Here is a 17,668-nt window from a genome sequence, read left to right on the forward strand (position 1 = left end):
GGTTTTTTTTATTTTAAAGCACTGACAAGGAAGCACAGACCACACTCTACAACCGGGGCTGAAGTCTTCCAGGGGCTGTTGCTGACTAAAAATTATCCAGTAAGAATTTCTCCTTTCTTAGCATCAGCTCCACTGTTCTGCACAAATGGGATGAGCCAAAGCAGTCTATTGGCCAGAGGAAGATAAGGCCCCCGAAAGACAGCTCTACCAATGAGTGGACACTAACCAACACATTCAACCTGTAGTACTTAGCAAAGGAATGAAGCGATGACCAAGTCGCCACACTGCAAATGTCCTCAGGGACAGAGCCCAGGCCTCCGCCCTAGTAGAGTGGCCCTTCAGCCTTTGAGGCACTAGACAATCCTTGCCACTGCAGGCGAACTCAATAACCACCTTGATCCACCTCGCAATGGAGGCCTAGAAACCGCCTGGTCCTTCCAAGGACCATGGAAAGCATAAACAGGTAGATAGACTAAATTAATTCATCTCCCTCAGGTACCAGGGCAGCGTAATTCCGATATCTAGCTTGTGAACTTCTGATCCATAGGAGCTAAACCTTCCATCAAAAAAAAAGGAGGGCATGCAGACCTCCTGATTAATATGGAACGGAGACTACTCTTCCACAGCCACCTAAAAGTCAGTCCTCGGAACCAGAGTCCACGGGAGACTGGGAGCCTGAAAGAATGAGTCCTCCTCCACTCCCTCTGAAGAATCCAGACCCTCTGGAACGACCAGATCTTGTCTGCGATGCTTTGACCCCAGAACGAGGCTGTCACCAATCTCCTTGGGGTCTCCCACTAAGAGTGAGGGTGAGGTCCTAAGAGGGGACCTGTGCAGGGCCTGTTTAACCATCTGGGCCAAGCTCTGAAGCCAAAATGACACCAGAGCCCTTAGGGACTCCCAGAAGCCTAACTGGGACCCCCCCTGCAGACGGACCTGGAGTGGACAGGAATGAAAAAGTCCAGCGTATTACCAGGGATTTATTCTCCCTGTCTGAGTGGATTGAGAGAGAAGTAAGGAATCTGCCAATTTTCCTTGTCAGAACAGAGAGGAATGTATCTATTTGAGCTAAAGGGGAGAGGGAACGGCACATGTAAAAGGCTCACCGAGAGAAAAGAACCAGAATGAGCCACGTTACACACTATAAAAATAATCCATTATCACTGCTCAGCTGTTGACTCTGTAGACTGCACATGTATCAGCCAGCAAGCCCTACCATGCAGCAAATGGGCATAGGTCTGCCTCTGCTTGGAGCTTCAGCGTCTCTACCTTCCCCAGATATCTCTGGGTGCGCCTAGAGGAAAATTCCCTACTTAGTTGTTTACAATAGCATTAGCATCTCACAAATGGGCCGATGATCAGAAACCCAGTGCTGTTCTAAACAGCGCTCTAAAAATAGCACCAGAACATCACGAGGCTATAACACACCTATTATCAAAGTTAATAGGGTGCAAATTTATGCGCATTATTAGCGCTGATCATAGGGGTACGTCTGCGGGAGGATTGTGCCTGGGCATGCACCCAAGGCACAATCCTCCCACAGAAATTGTTTGACAGGTCCGGAATTTTCTTCTGGACCTGTCAAACCTAAGCCCCCCCCCCCCCAAACATAAAAGACCTGGAGGTACCAGGCCCCCCACCTCCAAAGCACAAAAACCCTGGTGGTCCAGTGGGACAGCTAGCTTCCCCCACCCACCCCCAAATCAAACAAAAATGCCCTGGTGGTCCAGTGGGACCGCTATCTAGTCCGCCCTTACTTCCCCTCCCGGCGGCCCGCCTCTCTGTAGTAGTAGTAGTAAGCAGAAGAGAGAGAGAGAGAGAGAGAGAGAGAGAGAGAGAGAGAGAGATTAGCACTCCCTTCTCTCCTCTTTGGGCACCTTCCCAAAATGGCGGTGTTCTGCCCTGCCTGGTGCATCCTGGGACGTGCTGGGTGGGACTTAACCCTTCTATAGAAGTTCTTGTGTTTGGGGGAGGGGGCTTAAGTTTGACAGGTCTGGGATTTAGTCAAACCTCTTCAGTGGGTCTCCCTCATTCCTCCCTCGCTGACAAATCCTATATGGTTTGCAGTCCCTTGCCTGACACACTGCCCATTGATCATGAGCGAAGAATACAGGAGACCCTTGTTTACATGCATTTGAATACAATTAATGTTCAAGAACCAGCAAGTGAGTTATTACACTCACTCGTCAGCTCTGATCATAGGGAGGGAGCAAACAAAGGTGCTAGTACAGCGCTATTGGCATCTAGCGGCCGAGTTTGCTTTTGATCATCAACCCCAAAGAGCATAAAGCTAGTCTGGCCAATTGAATCAGTTATTATTATTATTTTTTTTAAATATATGTGCGGCTGAAGTAAGCACTTTTGGAAAGCCTTGGAGATGCAAAGCGAGCCTGTGGGGTCAAACAGGGTGAATGGGCAAGGGGGGGGGGGGGGGGGGGGATTGGACCGGTATCCCTCAGGCAAGGCCCCTGCAGGACCGAGCCAAAGCCTCAAACAGTGGCACTAAGAAATGTAACCGAGAGCTGCAGAGCCAAGCCCTGAGCTCAACCAGGTACAGTCCCGAGACTGATCTGGCAGTGGCTGTTAGGCGTGACCATTCTGTGCAGCCACGGTCAGCAGAACAGGAAGCTAGGCCAGTGACAGGACCACTGTCAGCACAATCTACCACCTCTACCACCTGCTGAAGGTAGAGAAAAATATTGGATTGTTCCAGACAGCACCTGTAACGTCACTGGTAGAATTCAGTTTTCTCCACCACCACCTGCTGGTAGGAAGGAACAATACCCATTTGTGTAGAATGGTGGAGCTAATGCTACAAAAACGTTATCACGTTCTCTGAAACAAACTCCAGAGTTTAATTGTACATCGAGTGTGCTTACAGAAGTGTAATAAATCTAATAGGAGACAAACAGAATTCACAAGAATAGAAGGGACAGTCTGATAATAGATAAGGAGACCAACATTCCAAGTTACTTAATTCAGAGTTAGATCATTTCAAATGTTGTGTGTTTTGGGTAGTTCCAAACTTCCTTTTCACTTTTTTTTTTTTTTTTTAATCAGAAGCTCATTGAGATATATTTTAATTCTTTCAGTTGCTCACTTGCAGTTCCATAAAGTTTGGGAATAGCTATATTAAAAACAGAACCAATATTTGGCAATCTGACTTCATCTAACAGCAATGTTAAAGATAAAAATATGAAACAATGTAAAAACAGTTACCAAATATGACAATGACTAAACAAGAAAACAAGCTGCTATCAGATCAGCAGAAACAAGGATACAGATAGTTCATCAACTGCTGTCAAATGTTAATTGACAGTATACTACACCTTTCATTGTAACCACACTAACAGGTTTGAAAATTCCTAACTTTAAGGTATATCAGTATTCATATCTTGCTTGTATCAGTAGTAGACTGAGGAGAACACATCTCATAAAAAACAAGTACCCGGCCAAAAAAGGAAAAAATAGTTATTCTAGAATGTAAAAAGTAAAAATAACCATGTTGCTTCCTTGTAATCACTGCATGGCTCCCCAAACCAAATATTCCCAAATTCAAGCAAGTTTCAATACTTACCATATTTTCTTTCAGTACTCTATTTTCACTCCTAAGTAAGGAAATGTCTTTTTGAGCATCTCGAGTCACAGCTTCAGCATCAGAAAATGACTGCTTCATTTGATAAAGTTCTTCACACAAGTTTTCAGTGTTGCCCTGCAAGAAAATACACATGGTATGGTATCATATGGAATGGCATATTTCCATGCTGCTTTCCTTGGACATAACCCAACCCAAAGTGACTTACAAGACTACAATAAAAGTACAAAAATACAAGCACACCCATATACATACACATTTATCTCACAAAGCATTAAGCTTTACTGCTCCTAATTTTATTTGTATAAACTCTGTCTTCAGCAGTTCTTACTTGTTTAAAATATATGGAAAATTTGGAGACTTTGTGGGGTTTCGGCTTAATTATTCTAAATCCCTTGTGCTGTCCTCAGGGGATAGTATATGGCAAGAGTAGGGAATGGAGTTCCCCCTCCGCTGGGCCCAGGGGTCTTTTAGATATTTGGGTTTGCAATTATCAATGCGGGTCTCTGAGCTCTATCAATTGAATGTCTCTAGATTGTTGAAAACGTCAGTGGAGAGGCTGCGAGCTTGGATGTCTCTGCCGTTGTCACTTAGTGGGAGGATCCAGCTGTTTAGAATGGTGGAATTTGCCAGATGGGTATATCTGATGCAAATGCTGCCACTTTATCTTGGCAAAGGAGATCTGAATTTGCTTAGAGGTGTGATTCGACGTTTTTGTTGGGGAGGCAAGAAAGCCAAACTCCCGTTAAATATATTGCAGGGGTCATGGGGCGAGGGAGGCTTGGGTCTACCAGATTTGCGGCGCTATAATTGGGCCTGTCTTTTGCGTTACTTTGGAGACTGTTTTTTGGCACGAGATGACTATACATGTAGACAATTGGAAAGCCAGTATTATGCGCCTTGTCACTTCTACTTTTTGCTACTAGCGCCTAGTAAGTTGCTCACGGTTTTGCTGCGTAACAGCATACTATTGACCCCTATGCGAATTCTTTGGAGAGATATGATGCGGATGTTCGGGTTGAGCAGATGGGTGTCAGATATCCTCCCATCCGGGGGAATTTATCGTTTCAGCTGGGCTTGGAGAACGAGGTTTTTCGGACATGGGCACGGCAGGGCAAAATCAGGTTAGAGCATGCTTTAAATTTGCATGGTTCGATGCTGAACCTGGGAGCCCTTGGTATGGGCTTTGACATGGGGGGTATCTTTGCCTATTCTCAGCTACAGCACTATGTTGACTCATTAGATACGGTGGCAGTGGGGTCGAGGCATTGTCATTTCTTGAGACAGTTTTTTCATTCGGTGATGGGGGAGTGCCTTTCAATTTCAGGTTTACATAAGGCGTTGGGGAAGTACTGGGGTCATAAAGACAGATACCCAATCCAACAGCGGTGGGCAGGAGATCTCTCGAGGCCACATCTTTCCTTAGATTTTGATGTCCTGACATCTAGAATACCTAGCCTTACAGGATGGATGGATGGGCGTAGACTGGGGGGGGGGGGGGGGGGGGGGCCAGGGGGGGCAATGCCCCCCCCCAAACGACGACGACGTGAGACTGGCGCCGCCGCGCCACTAATTAAAAAACAAAAAGCAGGCACGCGCTCCTCTCCGTCCGCTTGGCTTCCCTGCCCTCTCTGTCTGCGTCCCGCCTTCCTCTGACGTCATTTCCTTTCGGGCGGGACGCAGACAGAGAGGGCAGGGAAGCCAAGCGGATGGAGAGCAGCGTGTCCGTCTACCCCCCTCTCTTCCTCCCTCCCTCCGGCGCAGGCAGCAAGCATGCTTCTTCAGTTTTTCTGTGTTCCTGGCAGCGGTAGCGATGTACACGCTGCCTTCGGCTCTGCCCCGGAGCCTTCTCTTCAAGTTCTTGTTCCCGCATAGGTGGGAACAGGAACTTGAAAAGAAGGCTTCCGGGGCAGACTGAAGGCAGCGTGTACGTCGCTACCGCTGCCAGGAACACAGAAAAGCTGAAAAAGACTGTTGCCTACGCCGGAGGGAGGGAGGAAGATAGGGGGTAAATGGAGTCATGATCTTGGACCTCGCGGGGGGGAGGGGGGGGGGGCAGCAGAAGGAAGATGGATGGAACTGGGAGGGGTGGGGAGCAGAGGGAAGGAGCAAGAGATGGATGGGACTGGGAGGGGTGGGGAGCAGAGGGAAGGAGCAAGAGATGGATGGGACTGGGAGAGGAGGGGAGCAGAGGGAAGGAGCAGGAGATGGATGGGACTGGGAGAGGAGGGGAGCAGAGGGAAGGAGCAGGAGATGGATGGGACTGGGAGGGGTGGGGAGCAGAGGGAAGGAGCAGGAGATGGATGGGACTGGGAGGGGTGGGGAGCAGAGGGAAGGAGCAAGAGATGGATGGGACTGGGAGGGGTGGGGAGCAGAGGGAAGGAGCAAGAGATGGATGGGACTGGGAGGGGTGGGGAGCAGAGGGAAGGAGCAAGAGATGGATGGGACTGGGAGAGGAGGGGAGCAGAGGGAAGGAGCAGGAGATGGATTAGACTGGGAGAGGAGGTGAGCAGAGGGAAGAAGCAGGAGATGGATTAGACTGGGAGAGGAGGTGAGCAGAGGGAAGGAGCAGGAGATGGATGGGACTGGGAGAGGAGGGGAGCAGAGGGAAGGAGCAGGAGATGGATGGGACTGGGAGGGGTGGGGAGCAGAGGGAAGGAGCAGGAGATGGATGGGACTGGGAGGGGTGGGGAGCAGAGGGAAGCCTACTGGAAAGAAGACACTGCATAAAACAAGACACTGGGACCAAAGCGAATATAAAAACTAAATGATCAGACAACAAAGGTAGAAAAAAGTATTTTATTCAGAATTTATTAATTGAAATATGTCAGCTTTTTGAAATGTGCATCTGATATTTTGCCTGTAAATTTCAATGCCTTCCTCCATATTAGCATATTCATTTGCATATGTATATATGCAAATGAATATGCTAATATGCTCCGCCCATCCTTTGCCCCCCCCCCCCCACCCAAATGAAACAGTCAAACAACGCCTATGCTTACAGGTAATGCAGGGCTACGAGAATGTCAATATTGGATCCTGCACAGGGCTTACCTCACAAAGGCTCAGATCTTCAAGATGGGAAGGGTACATACGCCCTTGTGTGGGAAATGTGGGAGGGTCCCGGGGTCTTTCTTTCACTGTTTGTGGGGGTGTTATAAGGTGAGATACTTTTGGAATTCTATTGTTCAATATTTAGAATCACTTCTTGAATCGAGAGTCGTGTGCTCCCCGATGGGGATTTTGCTGGATAAACATGAGCTGTTTATCTTACGAAGTGGAACGGCACGTCAGCTGATAAGGAAAGCTTGTCTGATAGGCAAAAGGCTCATAATGAGTCAGTGGGTGGTGATTCCCCCCCGGACTTTTGGCACTGGAGGAACAAATTACATGAGCTCATGTTATTTGAAAGGAGGGGTGTGGGTGGTTCCCCTAGGCGGCGGAGGCAGTTTCTGGAAATTTGGGGGCCATATATTCAAAGCTTGTCTGCCAAAGGGAGGAGTTTGGTGGTAAATTCACTTTAGGTTTCAGGCATTGAGCAGGCCAGTTCGGTCCCAAAATAGTTGGGGGGCTGGACATCTCCTTAGAGAGGGTAGAGGGAAGGAAGGGGGGAGGTTTAGCTATGTTAGTAGTTGTCTTGAGATTAAGTATAGTGAATGATACATACCTGTAGCAGGTGTTCTCCGAGGACAGCAGGCTGATTGTTCTCACGACTGGGGTGACGTCCGCGGCAGCCCCCACCAACCGGAAAGAAGCTTCGCGGGACGGTCGGCACGCAGGGCACGCCCAACGCGCATGCGCGGCCGTCTTCCCGCCCGTGCGCGACCGCTCCCGCCAGTTGAATGACTAGCAAAAGATGAAACACACAACTCCAAAGGGGAGGAGGGAGGGTAGGTGAGAACAATCAGCCTGCTGTCCTCGGAGAACACCTGCTACAGGTATGTATCATTCACTTTCTCCGAGGACAAGCAGGCTGCTTGTTCTCACGACTGGGGTATCCCTAGCTCTCAGGCTCACTCAAAACAAGAATCCAGGTCAATTGAACCTCGCAACGGCGAGGGTATAACAGAAATTGACCTACGAAGAACAACTAACTGAGAGTGCAGCCTGACCAGAATAAATTCGGGTCCTGGAGGGTGGAGTTGGATTTACACCCCAAACAGATTCTGCAGCACCGACTGCCCGAACCGACTGTCGCGTCGGGTATCCTGCTGGAGGCAGTAATGAGATGTGAATGTGTGGACAGATGACCACGTCGCAGCTTTGCAAATTTCTTCAATAGTGGCTGACTTCAGGTGGGCCACTGACGCTGCCATGGCTCTAACACTATGAGCCGTGACATGACCCTCAAGAGCCAGCCCAGCCTGGGCGTAAGTGAAGGAAATGCAATCTGCTAGCCAATTGGAGATGGTGCGTTTCCCGACAGCGACCCCTAGCCTGTTAGGGTCGAAAGAAACAAACAATTGGGCGGACTGTCTGTGGGGCTGTGTCCGCTCCAAGTAGAAGGCCAATGCTCTCTTGCTGTCCAATGTGTGCAACTGACGTTCAGCAGGGCGGGTATGCGGCCTGGGGAAGAATGTTGGCAAGACAATTGACTGGTTAAGATGGAACTCCGACACCACCTTCGGCAGGAACTTTGGGTGGGTGCGGAGCACTACTCTGTTGTGATGAAATTTGGTATATGGAGCATGAGCTACTAGGGCTTGAAGCTCACTGACCCTACGAGCTGAAGTAACTGCCACCAAGAAAATGACCTTCCAGGTCAAGTACTTCAGATGGCAGGTATTCAGTGGCTCAAAAGGAGGTTTCATCAGCTGGGTGAGGACGACGTTGAGATCCCATGACACTGTAGGAGGCTTGATAGGGGGCTTTGACAAAAGCAAGCCTCTCATGAATCGAACGACTAAAGGCTCTCCAGAGATGGCTTTACCTTCCACACGATAATGGTAAGCACTAATCGCACTAAGGTGATTCCTTACTGAGTTGGTCTTGAGGCCAGACTCTGATAAGTGTAGAAGGTATTCAAGCAGGCTCTGTGCAGGGCAAGAACGAGGTTCTAGGGCCTTGCTCTCACACCAAACGACAAACCTCCTCCACTTGAAAAAGTAACTCTTTTTAGTGGAATCCTTCCTAGAGGCAAGCAAGACCCGGGAGACACCCTCCGACAGACCCAACGCAGCGAAGTCTACGCCCTCAACATCCAGGCCGTGAGAGCCAGAGACTGAAGGTTGGGGTGCAGTAACGCTCCGTCGTTCTGCGAAATGAGAGTCGGAAAACACTCCAATCTCCACGGTTCTTCTGAGGACAACTCCAGAAGAAGAGGGAACCAGATCTGACGGGGCCAAAAGGGCGCTATCAGAATCATGGTGCCGCGGTCGTGCTTGAGCTTCAGTAAGGTCTTCCCCACCAAAGGTATGGGAGGATAAGCATACAGGAGGCCGGTCCCCCAATGGAGGAGAAAGGCGTCCGACGCTAGCCTGCCGTGTGTCTGAAGTCTGGAACAGAACAGAGGCAGCTTGTGGTTGGTCTGAGAGGCGAAAAGGTCCACCGAGGGGGCGCCCCACTCTCGGAAGATCTTGCGTACCACTCTGGAATGGAGCGACCACTCGTGCGGTTGCATGACTCTGCTCAGTCTGTCGGCCAGACTGTTGTTTACGCCTGCCAGGTATGCGGCTTGGAGGAGCATGCCAAACTGGCACGCCCAGCGCCACAGCCCGACGGCTTCCTGACACAGGGGGCGAGATCCGGTGCCCCCCTGCTTGTTGACGTAATACATTGCAACCTGATTGTCTGTCCGAATTTGGATAATTTGGCAGGACAGCCGATCTCTGAAAGCCTTCAGCGCGTTCCAGATCGCTCGGAGCTCCAGGAGGTTGATCTGCAGATCCTTTTCCTGGAGGGACCACAGACCCTGGGTGTGAAGCCCATCGACATGCGCTCCCCAACCCAGGCGAGATGCATCCGTCGTCAGCACCTTCGTGGGCTGCGGAATTTGGAATGGACGTCCCAGAGTCAAATTGGTCCGGATGGTCCACCAGAGCAGTGAAGTGCGGCAACTGGTGGAGAGGCGGATGACATCTTCTAGATTCCCGGTGGCTTGGAACCACTGGGAAGCTAGGGTCCATTGAGCAGATCTCATGTGAAGACGAGCCATGGGAGTCACATGAACTGTGGAGGCCATATGACCCAGAAGTCTCAACATCTGCCGAGCTGTGACCTGCTGAGACGCTCTGGCCTGCGAAGCGAGAGACAGGAGGTTGTTGGCCCTCGCTTCGGGAAGGAAGGCCTGAGCCGTCTGGGTATTCAGCAGAGCTCCTATGAATTCCAGAGACTGGGTTGGCTGGCGATGGGACTTTGGGTAATTTATCACAAACCCCAGCAGCTCCAGGAGTTGAATAGTGCACTGCATGGACCGGAGGGCTCCTGCCTCCGAGGTGTTCTTGACCAGCCAATCGTCGAGATATGGGAACACGTGCACTCCCAGCCTGCGTAGGTACGCCGCCACCACCACGAAGCACTTTGTAAACACTCGTGGGGCGGAGGCGAGCCCAAAGGGCAGCACACAATACTGAAAGTGCCGTGCGCCCAGGCGGAATCTGAGATACTGTCTGTGAGCTGGCAGTATCGGGATGTGAGTATATGCATCCTTTAAATCCAGGGAACATAGCCAATCGTTTTGCTGAATCATGGGGAGAAGGGTGCCCAGGGAAAGCATCCTGAACTTTTCTTTTACGAGATATTTGTTCAGGGCCCTTAGGTCTAGGATGGGACGCATGCCCCCTGTTTTCTTTTCCACAAGGAAGTACCTGGAATAGAATCCCTGCCCTTCCTGCCCGGGTGGTACGGGCTCGACCGCATTGGCGCTGAGAAGGGCGGAGAGTTCCTCTGCAAGTACCTGCTTGTGATGGGAGCTGAAGGATTGAGCTCCCGGAGGACAATTTGGCGGCAGGGAGGCCAAATGCAGGGCGTATCCGCACCGCACTATTTGGAGAACCCACTGGTCGGAGGTTATGAGAGGCCACCTTTGGTGAAAAAATTTTAACCTCCCCCCGACCGGCAGGTCGTCCGGTACGGACACTTTGAGGGCGGCTATGTTCCCGTGGATCCAGTCAAAAGCCCGTCCCTGGCTTTTGCTGTGGAGGCGCAGGGGGCTGCTTAGGCGCACGCTGTTGACGGGAACGAGCGCGCTGGGGCTGCCCTGTGCCTGACGAGGCCTTCGGGCCGGCTGGTTGTACCTACGCTTTGCAAAAGAATAGGGTGCAGCCTGCCGGGCCCGGGAAAAACGTCCACCTGTGGAGGTGGATGCTGAAGGCGCCCGGTGGGAGAGTTTGTCGAGGGCGGTTTCCCGCTGATGCAGTTGGTCCACCATCTGCTCGACCTTCTCACCGAAAATGTTATCCCCCCGGCAAGGGACGTCGGCCAGTCTCTGCTGGGTGCGGTTGTCCAGGTCAGAGGCACGCAGCCATGAGAGCCTGCGCATCACTATACCTTGGGCCGCAGCACGAGATGCCACGTCACAGGTGTCAGATACCCCTGGACAGGAACTTTCTGCACGCCTTCAGCTGCCTGACCACCTCCTGATAAGGCCTGGACTGCTCCGGCGGGAGCTTCTCGACCAGGTCCGCCAGTTGTTGCACATAGGTCCGCATGTGAATGCTCATATAGAGCAGGTATGACTGGATGCGGGTCACGAGCATGGAGGATTGGTAGGCCTTCCTCCCAAACGAGTCCAGAGTGCGAGACTCCCGCCCCGGGGGCGCCGAGGCGGTATCCCTCGAACTCCGTGCCCTCTTGAGAGCAGAATCCACGACCGCCGAGTCATGGGGCAATTGGGGCCGCATTAACTCTGGGTCGGAGTGGATCCTGTATTGGGACTCTGCTTTCTTGGGAATGGTGGGGTTAGTTAACGGTCGCACCCAGTTCCGAAGCAGTGTCTCTTTGAGGACATTGTGCAGCGGCACCGTGGAGGACTCTCTAGGTGGTGATGGATAGTCGAGGACCTCGAGCATCTCGGCCCTCGGCTCTTCCACAGAGACCACGGGGAAGGGAATGCTAATAGACATATCCCGCACAAAGGAGGCAAAGGAGAGACTCTCGGGAGGTGAGAGCTTCCTCTCCGGTGAAGGCGTGGGGTCCGAGGGAAGGCCCGTAGACTCCTCTGAGGAGAAATATCTAGGGTCCTCCTCTTCCTCCCACGAGTCCTCACCCTCGGTATCGGACATAAGCTCATGTAGCTGAGTCCTGAACCGGGCCCGGCTCGACGTCGAGGCACCAGGGTCTCGGTGCCGTCGAGCGGTGGACTCCCGCGCCGGCGGGGACGGAGCTCCCTCCATCGACGTCGACTCCACCTGCGTGGCGGTCGAGACCGGCGCCGCAAGCGGCGGCGGTGTCGACAGCCCCGGCGCCGGGCTAGAGCTCGCCGGCGCCACAGACATCGGCGCCGAGGGCGCAAGCACCCCCGGCGCCGGCACAGCCTGGCGCATCAGCCCTTCCAGGATCCCCGGAAGGATGGCTCTGAGGCACTCGTCCAGGCCCGCTGCCGGGAAAGGCGGTGGGGCCGGTAGGGGTGTCGGCGCCAGAAGCTGATGGGGGCCAGGAGACGGCACCGAGGTGCCGGAACCCCGACGCGTCGGTACCTCCACAACCGACGGGGACCTCTCCTCTCGACGAGTACGCTTCGGCGTCGCCTCCTCTCCGATATCCGGATGCACCGAGGGCGACCGGTGACGACGCTTCTTATCCTTCTTGCGATGCCCGTCACCGGCGCCGGAAGGCATGGAGGAGGAGGAGGTCGATCCCCCTCGGTCTCGAGGTACCGGGTCAGACAGGGTTCGGTCCCGTGGCCCACGAGCTGAGGGAGTGACCGGGGCCGACTGCCCACGCGGCCTCTCACCTCCACTCTCACCGGAGGACCGGCGGGCCGACGGGACCTGTTCTCCTGGGGTCGATGCCATTGGTGCCGATGTCTCGGGCATCGATACCGGTACCGAAGGACCGGGCGTCGATACCGATGCCGTCGAGGTCGACGTCGAGGGGCCGGCGCAAGTTCCAAAAAGACGGTCCCGCAGAACTTGCCTCGCAACCTGAGTCCGTTTCCAGAGACCGAGAAACAGGGAACACGACTTGATATTGTGCTCCGGCCCGAGGCACTGGAGGCACCAAGCGTGGGTGTCGGTCTGCGAGATCGGCCGGCCGCAGCGACCACACTTTTTAAATCCACTCGGGACCTTCGAGGACATCGACGGAAAAATCGCGTCGGCGAAGTCAAAGTCGTCAATGGTGGCTGGAATCACACCTCGAAAAAAGAAACGACCGAGCGGCCACTAGGCCGCAACGCGGCGTCCCCGCTGGAAGCGAGGGAAAAGGGGAGCGCGTGCTCCACACGCTCAGGTTTTTTTTTTTTTTGTTTGAAAAGGAAACCGGCGATAACCAAAAACAAGAGAGAAAAAGAAAAGCGACGATCCGCGTAAACGCGATCGAAATTCCGGCGGCTGAAACAGAGAGAGCGGCAAAGCACAACTCTCTCCAGACGCGGAAAAAAAGGAACTGGCGGGAGCGGTCGCGCACGGGCGGGAAGACGGCCGCGCATGCGCGGTGGGCGTGCCCTGCGTGCCGACCGTCCCGCGAAGCTTCTTTCCGGTTGGTGGGGGCTGCCGCGGACGTCACCCCAGTCGTGAGAACAAGCAGCGTGCTTGTCCTCGGAGAATGTTACTTACAACTGTGATGTCTTTGAGATATGGGGAGGGGAGGAATATAAAAACTTGTAACAATTTCTTGATGATAAGACAATTATTTTGTTCTACAGATGCAAGCACATTCATGTTCTTTATGTCTGTGTGAACTCTAAGAAGCTATTCTATTTTGTAAAGTGATAGCAAAGAAGCATCCACTATAAAAATGTTGGAATAGAGAATTAAGGAGGTTACTACAAAGGAGGCGCTATCTTGCCAAGTTGAGTAAAGTTGTCCATGGTAGAGGCAATGAGCTTTTAGTGCGGGGCTACAAGAAACAAGGTCCCTTTTTGGGTTTATGTTGTTGATGTCTGTGTTGCCTCATGTACACCTGATTTTATTTGTTCTGTTGTTGATTCATGTCTTAAATCTTGAATGCTAATAAACAGATTTAAATATAAAATATATGGTAAATTGAAAAAGAACTCTGAAAGAACTTTTAGAATAGTTTTAAACAGTGCATTTTTTTGTGTCGGTACAGAGTACCGGCACTTTTTTTTAACCTTCCGAGTCCTTCTCTTACTGCTCCTGTTCCCTCGCTTGAGAGTCCGGGTCCCAGATCAATCAGTACAAGACCCGGCCGGCACCAGCACACTCAGCCTTTGAGCCTATCCGCTCGTCCAGGCTCGGTTTGTACCGCCTCTCTGAAGCATACATTATATGTCAGAGGGCAGAACTAACAGGGCCTTCCCGAGCGCATGGCATTGGCGCAAAGGCTCATTAGCGCTTCTGCCGGGCCTTGTACTGGCTGATACTGGGGACCCGGACTCTCATTCAGGCAGGCAGCGGGAGGAGGATGAGCAGGGGTGGGGAAAGAGATTCGCTGGACATGGATAGCAGGGGAGGAGGGGGAAGGAAAATTGCTGGACATGGATGGGAGGGCAATGAAGAGAGAATCGTTGGACACAGATGGCAAGGGAGGGCAGATGGCAATCGCCGGACATGGATAGAGTAGGACAGGGGGTGGAGGAGAATCGCTGGACATGGATGGGAGGGGAAAGCAGGGGAGAGGAGACATGCTGGACATGGATAGGAGAGGAGGACAGGAGAAAGAGGAGAATTGCTGGACATGGAAGTGGCCTAATGGTTAGAGCAATGAGCTAAAAACCAGGGAAGTCAGTGTCACTTTCTGTTGTCTCATGTACCCACTTAGATTGTAAACTGTTTGGGGTAGGGACACCTGTGGCGAAACAGTGGGATTCTGTGCCTATGAACTGTATCGTTTTGCAGATGATGTGGGTTTCTCCTGGTTGGCCAGCAGATGGCAACTCTTTTCTTTAAAGCTGTACCAGAAGTGACTTTTTTTCCCTTTTTCCCCGCTTGTGAGGTAATTGCTGGACATGGATGGATGGAGACGAGGAGAACTGCTGGACATGGATGGATGGAGACGAGGAGAACTGCTGGACATGGATGGATGGAGACGAGGAGAACTGCTGGACATGGATGGATGAAGACGAGGAGAACTGCTGGACATGGATGGATGAAGACGAGGAGAACTGCTGGACATGGATGGATGGACACGAGAGCAGGGGACAGGAGAAATGCTGGACATGGATGGATGGACACGAGAGCAGGGGACAGGAGAAATGCTGGACATGGATGGATGGACACGAGAGCAGGGGACAGGAGAAATGCTGGACATGGATGGATGGAGACGAGGGATTTTTTTTCTTGCATTCTTCCAAACAGACACTAGTCAAATAAAATTAAGACTGCTGGATGCATCTTATTTATTGATGTATATTTTATGAAAACCAGCTCTGTATGTCAGTGTCAGTATGTCAGTGTCCAAGGACCCTTAATGTCTCACTTTATAGAGCACAGAAAAAGTGTTTTATAAAATAGAATAAAGACCTTACCATGGAGACAGCCATTTCCATATTTCTGGCTTTCTTCTGTAGCTGTTCTACTTGGCTTGTAGCAGCCGTAAGTTCTTTTTCCCTTTCTTGTAGGGATTTCAATTTGGCTTGCAACTCAGTCTATAAGTTGGGGGAAAAAGTTTTTTGTGAACATGACTAATGCCTCACTTATAGATACAGTTTTTAAAAACAAATACAAAATTATATTTGAAGAGCATTAACTTAAATTTCTTCAAAAAATTAGAGAGTACAAATATAGGTTCAACTCAATTGTTTTAACAGAACAATTGAACTAAAAATTCAGTTCACCACCACTTTGCTCCACATTCATATCACTGCCCAGCACACCAGAAAAGCTCACCTCAAGTTCCTGGTTGAACTGTTCTGCATTCTGAACTAACTTCTTTAAACTGGCAATTTCATGCATTAGCTGTGCCTGTAGAGTAATTAAGCAAGCAATAGTGCAGAAAGCATTAGCAAGCATTTGATTCAACAGCCATCACCATTAATAAGGTGCTATATACTGCATTTCCTGTACAATCATTAAATGTTGCTTTATGTTATAATTAAATACAATTTTTATTATTTTCCAGTACCATCCTTGCCTCATGATTTTACAACCACTTGGACAGGATTTGAACAAAATTCCTTCCAATTAGAAAAATGTTTATGCTTATTTAAAATGTTGCTATCTCGCCTTTCGATTACATACACCAAAGCAATTTAAAACTGAAGGTTATATATAAAATTAATGACTTGTGACATTCTGCATTGTCTTAACTTGTAAGACTTAAGATGTCTGTTCCAAACATGCTTTTCATCTCCTCAAAGAGCCAATCACCTGCAGCAAGAACATATGCAAAGCAGTTAAAGATTCCGCCACCATTTCAGAATTGCTGAAGAAAAAGTGTTTCTTTAGAGGTTGTTTTCCCCCTACAGAAAATTCTTGAGCAGATCTTACTATTCTACACAGGTATGATACAGGCTAAACAGAATGACTATTTAACGTTCAGGTAAGCAAGCATAAAAAAAAAAAAAAAGTTAAGTTTCATGAATATGAGCAGAAGAGTATCAACACATTGCCTGTTTCATCCTTTAGCTTCAAAATTTTAATCTACTACTTCAGAACCTACAAAGCAATGTAAACCCAAATGTTGACACATGGAGCTGGTCATTGCCAACTCTATAAAGATCCAGAGACATGTAACCTTGTATCAACCCTCACTAAGAGTGCACTCTCGAGGAAGAATGATGGTACTACATACACCAGAGGCTGCCACTAAGTACACAAGCTGCTGGTTTCAGGGTTCCAAGTGCTGGGAGGGCTTAGCTTTGAAGGATCTCACATTTCTCCAAACACACCCAGTTCAGGTTTTGTTCCAAACCAAGAAAAAGGCCTTACTGAAAGTTAACTATATTTTATAGGACAGGCAGAAAATATACAAAAAAAATGGTGTACTGCAAAATAATAGAAGTCACATATCAACAGACCTCAATCTTCAAACTCCAAGAGCTATTTCTTGAGATTTTTCCAAGAACAACCTGTCTCAAAACCAATCAAATATCCTCAAACTGGATACCAGTCTCTGACTCAGGCACCTACTACTTTAGCTCTTGGACCTTTGACCTCCCTGGGATTTCCTCTAATTCCTCCTCTCAGCAGGGATCAAGAGCTACTTCCTTTTAAGACTTCATCTGGTTTGACTCCTTTACTCAGTAACTTGGGAGCAATGGTTTAGCCAGCCAGAGACAATTCTGTCTTGGACAGAATCTTTAATTAAAGTCTACTTTTTAATCAAACATACACTTCTATAATGTACATCTGTGCATCATGAGCTTATTAAGTTTTTTTTTTTTTTTTAGGTTTTTAGTAATATGTGACCTCTGACCTGTCCAAATTCTTTATTTAAAACTGTAAGAGAACAGCAATGGTAGATTCACCACTGAACTTTGTGCTGCTTCTCTGGAAGTGAAGTTAAGACAGCCGATATACTTCCTTTTGTTCCTTTTTCTGAGGTTTTGAGGACTATAGTGTTGATTTGCAATAGTGGGCTTCCAACTAAAAGTGTCTTATCTATTATTTTAGCTGTTTTTGACCTGAAAGGTAAAAACTTTGTGGAACCACCTTCAGGGAAGGGAAAATTAGGTTATTACCTTGGTAATTTTCTTTCCTTTAGTCACAGCAGATGAATCCATTAACTGATGGGTTGTATCCGCCTACCAGCAGGTGGAGATAGAGAACAGTGAAAAATCATAGTGCCTCTAGGATGGCTAGCCCCAACTGTCTTCAGTATTTGAGATTTCCAAAGCAGAGTGAACCATAAAGGTATAATAACAAACTTTCCTCACAGCGAACAATCGCCCCAGAACAGGAGCATCAAAGAAAGGACGATCTCAACCTCCTGTAGTAGAACATCATGTAGAAATTCTGATAACTGCTTTCCAACATCTCCTAATGAGATTTATATCTGCATGAAAGATCT

General features: G+C 49.8%; 1 protein-coding gene across 1 annotated transcript in view; it reads right to left on the reverse strand.

The window, feature by feature from the left end:
* CENPE (centromere protein E) overlaps nt 1-17,668 on the reverse strand; it is a 466,760-nt gene that overhangs the window by 299,177 nt on the left and 149,915 nt on the right. The window contains 3 exon segments of the mRNA XM_030192156.1: nt 3,578-3,712; nt 15,186-15,305; nt 15,547-15,621. Coding sequence (XP_030048016.1) covers nt 3,578-3,712; nt 15,186-15,305; nt 15,547-15,621 — 330 coding nt within the window.

This window comes from Microcaecilia unicolor, chromosome 2, assembly GCF_901765095.1.
Source record: "Microcaecilia unicolor chromosome 2, aMicUni1.1, whole genome shotgun sequence".
Taxonomy (NCBI): domain Eukaryota; kingdom Metazoa; phylum Chordata; class Amphibia; order Gymnophiona; family Siphonopidae; genus Microcaecilia; species Microcaecilia unicolor.